Source organism: Accipiter gentilis, chromosome 25 (assembly GCF_929443795.1).
Source record: "Accipiter gentilis chromosome 25, bAccGen1.1, whole genome shotgun sequence".
In the NCBI taxonomy this organism is placed as follows: Eukaryota; Metazoa; Chordata; class Aves; order Accipitriformes; family Accipitridae; genus Astur; species Astur gentilis.
This window is the reverse complement of record NC_064904.1, coordinates 13,448,454-13,455,888: the sequence shown is the minus strand read 5'-3', so window position 1 is coordinate 13,455,888 and position 7,435 is coordinate 13,448,454. Positions and strand designations below refer to the sequence as shown.

At 37.6% G+C, this 7,435-nt stretch overlaps 1 protein-coding gene across 1 annotated transcript in view; it reads right to left on the bottom strand.

The window, feature by feature from the left end:
• Positions 1–704: 704 nt before the first annotated feature.
• The window catches only part of ADSS1 (adenylosuccinate synthase 1), a 31,035-nt gene continuing 24,304 nt past the window's right edge, over positions 705–7,435 (bottom strand). Inside the window, exons 11-13 of the mRNA XM_049828480.1 lie at positions 6,818–6,915; positions 5,494–5,643; positions 705–4,037 (exon numbers count right to left, since the gene is read on the bottom strand). Coding sequence (XP_049684437.1) covers positions 3,985–4,037; positions 5,494–5,643; positions 6,818–6,915 — 301 coding nt within the window. The 3' untranslated portion in view covers positions 705–3,984. The remainder of the gene's footprint in view (positions 4,038–5,493; positions 5,644–6,817; positions 6,916–7,435) is intronic.

Here is a 7,435-nt window from a genome sequence, read left to right as displayed (position 1 = left end):
TATATCTATATCTATATATACACATACATATAACTCATGGCAAGGAAATAAAGAAACACTAGTTAATTAGCAGACCAGTTCTCATACAGCTCTCAGACATTGCCCTGAATTGTGCATTAACCTGCTGTCATTTACTGAACAGGTCACTCACCTGTTGTTCCAGGCTCCTTCTAAAATGCATGAGAAAGAGAGTGATTTCTACAAAGGCTTCTGAAAGCCCTAACAGTACTTGTCTGAAGCCCGCTCTTATTTTAGAGGTGATGATTACTTATCTGAGCCAGTATCTATCTTTCCTTTCTAGCACAGTTCTGTTGATAAAGAGCTATATAGAGTTCACATCAGTTGTTCTGAGCCAGCTGGTATGGCAAGAACATTTTTGCATCAATTAGAAAGTGCTTTTTTTCTTCGTAAAACGATTGTTCACTCAGGTGAGCTAATTAAAGATGACTAACCATAAATCCCCGCTGGTAAACATGGATCCCTCCTCAGTTTGTAAATGTGAAAGTGTGACAAAAGTTTGTGGAATATGTTAAAAAAATGCCAAACACTGAGAATCTGTAGATTAAAAGAAAATACCTATTCATTCAATGATGCTGCTAGTTATTGTTTAAAATCTGTGAAATATTGAATCAGATTTTTGTATGAAGTGTTTGTATGGTGTTAAAAAGAAGAGAGAAACAGAGACCAAGCACTGTTACTTTAAATTGGTTTTAATATGTCTTTCAGGACAAAATAAACAGGTGTGGATCCAAAATTCATCTGAAAAAATCTGCATAAGGTGTTAAGTATAGTTCGCACATTACTATGGAAATGCTTAATTTTCTTTCCTTTTATAAAGTGCATTAATGCCAGAACTGTAAGACCATATATAGCCAAATTAAAAATTAAAAAAGCTTCAAAAATCTATACTGCATGTGTTAGGAAGCATACACCTGACTATGAAGGCCATATTGTAAGGGTAAATGTGAGAAAATACATCAAATACATTAATGTGCATGAGTGAATCAGTAATTGCTACTTTTAGGAAACTATACTCTTTACCACAAATTATGCCATTTTGGTAGACGTTCACCCTTATTCTTCCATCCAGCTATCTAACAGGATGATGCATCAACCAGTTTTAGTCATTATTATTGCATTTGGCTGGGGAGAAAAAAGAAATCAAATTCATCACAGTGATTGTTATTAAAATGAAATTCCAAACAATACAAAATAATACACATGGGAAACAGCCAAAATGAAAGAAAATTTACATAAAAATGTTCTTATTAAGTATTGTGTCACTCAGTAGTTTAAAGAGCTTTTTGATAAAAGCCTGAACTTATTCACATTTAACTCAGTGACAACACATATGAAATTCAATAGGAGTAGAACTTTCATTTAAAAAATCCATGCTATGAAATGAAATCAAATGCATGATATTATTTTTACGGTACCAGTGTAAGTCAGGGGATAATTGCCTATTACATCATGCCCATTGACAACATCACTGGGTTTTTGATGAATCCTTGAATGCAAAGACAGGCAATGTGGATTTAACGGAGACTTAATGGAAAAATTACTTAACGGAAAATAAAAAGATTAGGTGAACAAGAGAAAGTAATCCTGTGAAAATTAAGCTATAAAACCTAATTTTTTCAATATGCCAAATACTTCATTTAGAGCTGATCATTAAATTCTGTTATTCAGTACATGGAGTGGCTTGTTAGTCGTTGTGGACTTTGCCTATAAATCAACCAAAGCTTAAATATAGCGGCAACCTCCTAGCACAAATGCACTGATGAATATGGGGCCAAGAAGAGGAACAGGTCTAGATCATCCAATAGGCAAATGTCACAAGGTTAAGCCATGGGAAAACAAAACCTAATTACCGTACCTACAAGCATCTTTTTGCTTAAATTACGTCATATAAATGAGGCACATTTCACGGTGCTTGTAATAATTAGCACTTACCAAGCACCTTTCAGAAATGGCTTGCAAACATTAAATAAGGTCAGAAATCTCATTGCTCTTTCATTAGAATACCCATAAATACTATAGGGAGAGCTTCTTCATCAATGTCAGAGCAAGGCTGCAGGACCCATGAACCTCCAAAACAGTGTAAAAGAGGTGAGGATGTATGCCTAATTGCCATTTTACAGATTGCAAAAACAGTAGCAGGGAGATTAAACAACTTGTCAAAGATTGACAAAGGAATTGTAGCTGAATTAAGGATTCATGGCTTTGGGGTCTTTTTTTTTTTTTTCCCCCCCCAAGAGATAAAGGGTATTTGCTTGTGGCACAAAGCCACAGTTTGTGATGAACTGGGGTATGAAGAGACTGCACTGTAGCTGGAGGGTGTAAGAATTCTGCCTTACAAGCAGCAATACATCCGTAAACAGTTAAATTTAGTGCTAGTTTTGTGCTAGTATCGGTACTTTTGTAATTGCTTCTTGACACAAATGGGTTTGAACTGTTATTTAATATTGAGTGAGAAAAGACAAAGGGGATGAGTATGACACAGAATACTCCAGATAGGTTTTTCTTTTTCCCCATCTCTGATGCAAAGATTCTCATGGGTTTATATCCTTGGAGTTATCATCTCAGAAAAGGGATATTTTCACACACTAGGTAATGGCATTACTGGGGTTTTGATGCCATTTCCACAGCCCATGGGAATGATACAAAAATATTGTTATAGCTTTCTGAGACATCAATAGAAAAGGAACGTTTACTCGGAAAATTCCGCAGTTAGGGAATAACTCCATTTCTACTGTATTCTTTTTCCTCTACAAGAGGTAGGCCTTTTTTTGAGAGCTCCTGAAGTATAGCCATTATAAATTAGAAGATCCACAAAGAAATCCAAGTGTTTTCTTAAAGATTCTGGGACCTCTCCACGGCTTCTACATGTCCTAAACCTGGCTGCCACATGTCATCCCCTTCTATAAATAGGCACTACATTTTGCTGAGGAAGGTCAAAATGTGTGAGGGGTGTAAATACTGCAGCAGTCATCGTTAAGTCATGCATTGATTTATTCTTGGAAACCTAGAGCTGTGGAAGCAAGTGTGCCTTACAGAGCTGCAAGTCCCAAGTTCCTCAACAGATATCTACAGTAAAACTTTGGAAGTTACAATCACTGCATGAGCAGGAAGAAATGTCTCAGGTTCACTGAGAAAACACAGCGTGCTGTCTCGGCTCCGCTCTCCCCATGTGTTTTGTACCCTGAGGACTCTCTTCCTTCCACCTTTGCTCACTCCTTCCCTACTGCATAAAATAAAGACTGCACATCTGACAGTCTCCACAGGGATTGTCTGTTAGTACACAGGATATTTGAACTTTCTCCAGTTTGGCCCCTCTACAGATGTTAGTTACTAGAATAGGCTCTGTGACAAAAATATTTTAGATGCTCCCCATTCATTTTTTTGGGCTATTAGAAAATCATTATATAAAAATTAAAGATAATTGTGTTTGCTTTGCTTTGTGCAGTCAAAAATACCTAACTTCACCGTATTTTAGAAACTGAAAATCTATATAATCCAACCAATTTAAGTACATGGTATCTGTCTTATTACTGCCAACCCAAATACATAAACATTGTAGCATTTGAAGTTGAAGAGCAAATCCAAGCTTCAAAATTCTAAACTTACCCAGTAACTACCAGAAAAGGCTTAATACTGGTTTCAGCAAGAAGAAATAACTCTGTATGGATGTAAAATACTTTTAAATAGTAACATGGCTCAAATTTAAAAAAATATTTTTCCTTATTTTGTTAAGAATATTTTTTTTGATTTTTCTTTGATGATGGCCACCAAGGAGATTTTACACTGAATTTACTGAGAACTTAAAAGATAAATAAAATGTTACAATACAGAATATATGTTTTCTTTCTATTCAATTCCTAGAAGAACATGTTGGTTTTAAATAGCATCTCCATTTAAAGAGGAAGCAGTAAGGAACAGATGAACGCTAATTTGTGCTTCTCATCACTGAAGTTCTTCATTCATTTAGAATAGCTGGATCATCGACTCTCTTGATTTTCCAACTCCGACCCATTTAACTAGGGAGGAAAACACATCTATTAGAACAATTACTGAGAGTACATATTACAATCAATGAATTTGAATAATTTTCACCTTTTATCACACTTCACTACAAACTGGCCAACTTTGTCCTGAAACACAATGCTAGGAAGTTTTACTGTCAAAAATCACTTTACACCTGCTGCATTACCACACTAGAAGTGCAATATACTGAAGTTTGAAAGCATGAAATAATTATACCATAAACACAAAGCATTGCAGATGGAAGGCCTAACAGAAGGTCGAGTATGTTTGTTGCAGGTTTAACTGTCATTGTCTTGAGTGATAGGATGTCTAGCTAACTCCCTGCAGAGAGGAAGTGAGAGCTCTGCCAGACTGTGAAGTTTTCTTGATGTGGACCAGGGGATAGTGATGCACACATGCTATAATATTGTTAAATATAAGGCTGCAATTAAAAACATTATCCAGTGTGAGTAGCCACCCCAAATAGCATACTACAGTTGTTCCACTACAGTTTTTATTGCCCATGCATACTATAGAACTGAGTGTAGGTAGGTCTCCTGTAGCCATCAAACCTACCAAGGCACCCTGCCTTCACACCAAGAACCAGAGAAATAAAGTAAGGGAAACTTTATGTACACATCCCGTCGCCCACATCTGCGTCGGTGACCACACACAGACCACCCACTGAGTTTCAGGGTCTGCTATCAGATGCTTCCTAATCCACAAACTTAATACTGGAATTGCCACAGCTGCAACTAGCTTACACTTCCCAGATGTGACCTTTGAGGTGCTTTATGGAAAACAAAAGCACACATGCCAGCTTTCCACATCTGCTAGTGTGGAAATTGCCTTTCAAACTGCACCATTCATGCCACACCCAGCTCTTGGCACCTCTAGAGCTCTAGCAATTAGATTTGAAAAAAAATGGGATGACTTGATCATGTTAAGATTCTCATTTTTCCAAAGAGGCAGAATTGGGCTAAACAATCTAGTATCCATTATGCAACCCATCTCCTTATATGGGTAAGTATGGAAGAGATAAACAAAAAAAAAAAAAAAGAGAAGTCTATATCCAAACAGGGATGCAGTGCAGGAAGTAAAGTGAAAGGAAGAGATGAGTAAAGGGAGCACATTAGACTAACTATGCACTGAAGCACGGTGATGTGAGAGATCCCCAAGTTTTCACTGACAGAAAGCAGTAGTTTGCCAAGAAGAACACACATTTATCTTTCCTCTGGTTAAGTCCTTGTCAGCAGCAGCTTGGAGCTCTCTGCAACACTGCAGACCTGCCCGCAGAACACCACCCTTTGCTGCTTCTTGACAACCTTTACCATCATCAGCCCAACCACAGGTACCTCCATTGCCTCCTGCCCAAATCAAGCCACTCCCTGGCTAACGAACTGAGCACTTTTACAGAGCTGCTCCTGTCTGCTGTTGCATCCTCATATGTACATCTACAGAAAGATTTACCTGGCACTCCAACATGGTTCTCCACACAGCGAATGTAATTCTGGGCCTTGGGTGGGAGGTCCTCCCATTTTCGTGCACCAGTTGTGTCAGTCTTCCACCCAGGCATTGTTTCATACTCTACTTCCACCTTCTGTAGTATCTCCTGATTAGCTGTGGGAGAAAAATTTTTATCACAGTTGATTTTAGCTGCTCCACCTTAAAAGAACACACCTATTGTTCTTGACCAACAAAGTCTTTTGACAACATTTTAAATCTGATAAATACTACCTCCCCCCCCCCCCCCCCCCCAGTATTTCTACTGGTTGGTTAATTAATTTATTCTTAATTTTGATTAATTTCTGTTACTTAGGAAGATAATTCTGATTCTAGAGGATCTAGTAATCCAGTTTCCTCTTGTCAAAACCTTAGGATGCACTCCATGTTGTCAGAAGACTACTGAAGTTTTTTTAAGGAAACAAATTATTTGAAGTTTAAAGTGGTTCCACTTTTTGGTTCAGATTTGCACATAATAAAATAGAAGTCCTCCTGTAGACAAGGCACGACTTCCTCAAAAAATTTTACTTTCGTGGAACAGGGTTGAATCAGGCTTGCTAAAACTTAGATGCCTTCAAGCCTTTCCCTACTGGAATTCTCACTGTGCTACTGTCCACAGCCAGAAACTACCATCGGTGGTGGGAAAGCTGGTGACTGCTGCCAGCCCTCCCTGTGCCTCCAGAATCCCCCATCTCAACTGAACAACCCCCTCATCTTGGCATAGACTGTTACAGGTATCTTGAAAACATCATTAACGTATCAAAATTACATATTATTACATCTTAAAAGTTTTAACATGAAGCATATTCAGGAGGCAATGTATATTTTTATTAACCACAATGCTGTTGCTGTTAATTACAGTTACGTGATGGTAGCCGATAAGCAGCTTTATTCTGCTTGTATCCATCTCATTTTTTCACAGCTTAAGCACTGATTTTATTTTTACTTTACTTCATTAAAGGCTATTGCCAAAGATACACACTGACTTGCTGACTTTCAGACCCCTTGTGTTGTCAATAAAAAAAATATCTACTGGGACAAGACATAGAGGCCCTAACACAAGATTTTATTTGCCCTGAACTTCTTGTCATCATACATACAGATGCAAGGTGACTAGAAAATTCTAACATACTGATACAGTAGTCTTTATATTGGTATCACAGTTCTGCAAATTTCTACAGAAGGTCTAGGGAAAAAGAAATCAAGCCTGATTTTAAAAAGCAAACAGTCTTTCCCAACAGGCATGACTTAGCAGAAAGAGGAAAATGAACATAGATATTTAACAACATACCTGGAAAATATGGAATTCTTTTTCCACCCAATTTGTAAGCAACACCAATTTTAATCTCATCAAGGACATCAAGAATATCCAGTTTTGTTAATGCCAAACTGTACAGAAAAACATCAGAGTTACACACATGATGAATCTCCTCTTTAATACTTTCCACCTGTCTTTTCTTTTTTCTTTCTAGTTTTGTATTCACAAATCCAGCTCAGGCAACCCAGCAAGCAGAAATACACAAATATATTAAACTATAAACATTGTTAATTGAATTCACGCCTCTCAGATGAATACATGACTGAGTTACTAAGACACATTTCCAAATGCTTGGCTGCTCATACAGGTGCACAGTGTTCAGTTCAGCACATGAAAATGCAAGCTATGTAAAGTGAGCCTTACTGGACTTGGTTTGGGTGTGTATGATGGCATGTCACTTTACATCACTACTAGCAATTGTTTCTGCTACTCCTACTGATTCACAACAACTGTAAGACAGACTTATTTACTAAATTACACTTTTAAAACAGACTTCACAAACATAATCTAGCTACTAAAATCATGTATACAGTTCAGTAGGAAGGATCCCAGCCTGACTTTCAGTGCCCAGGCTGTGCTACCAGGGTTGTC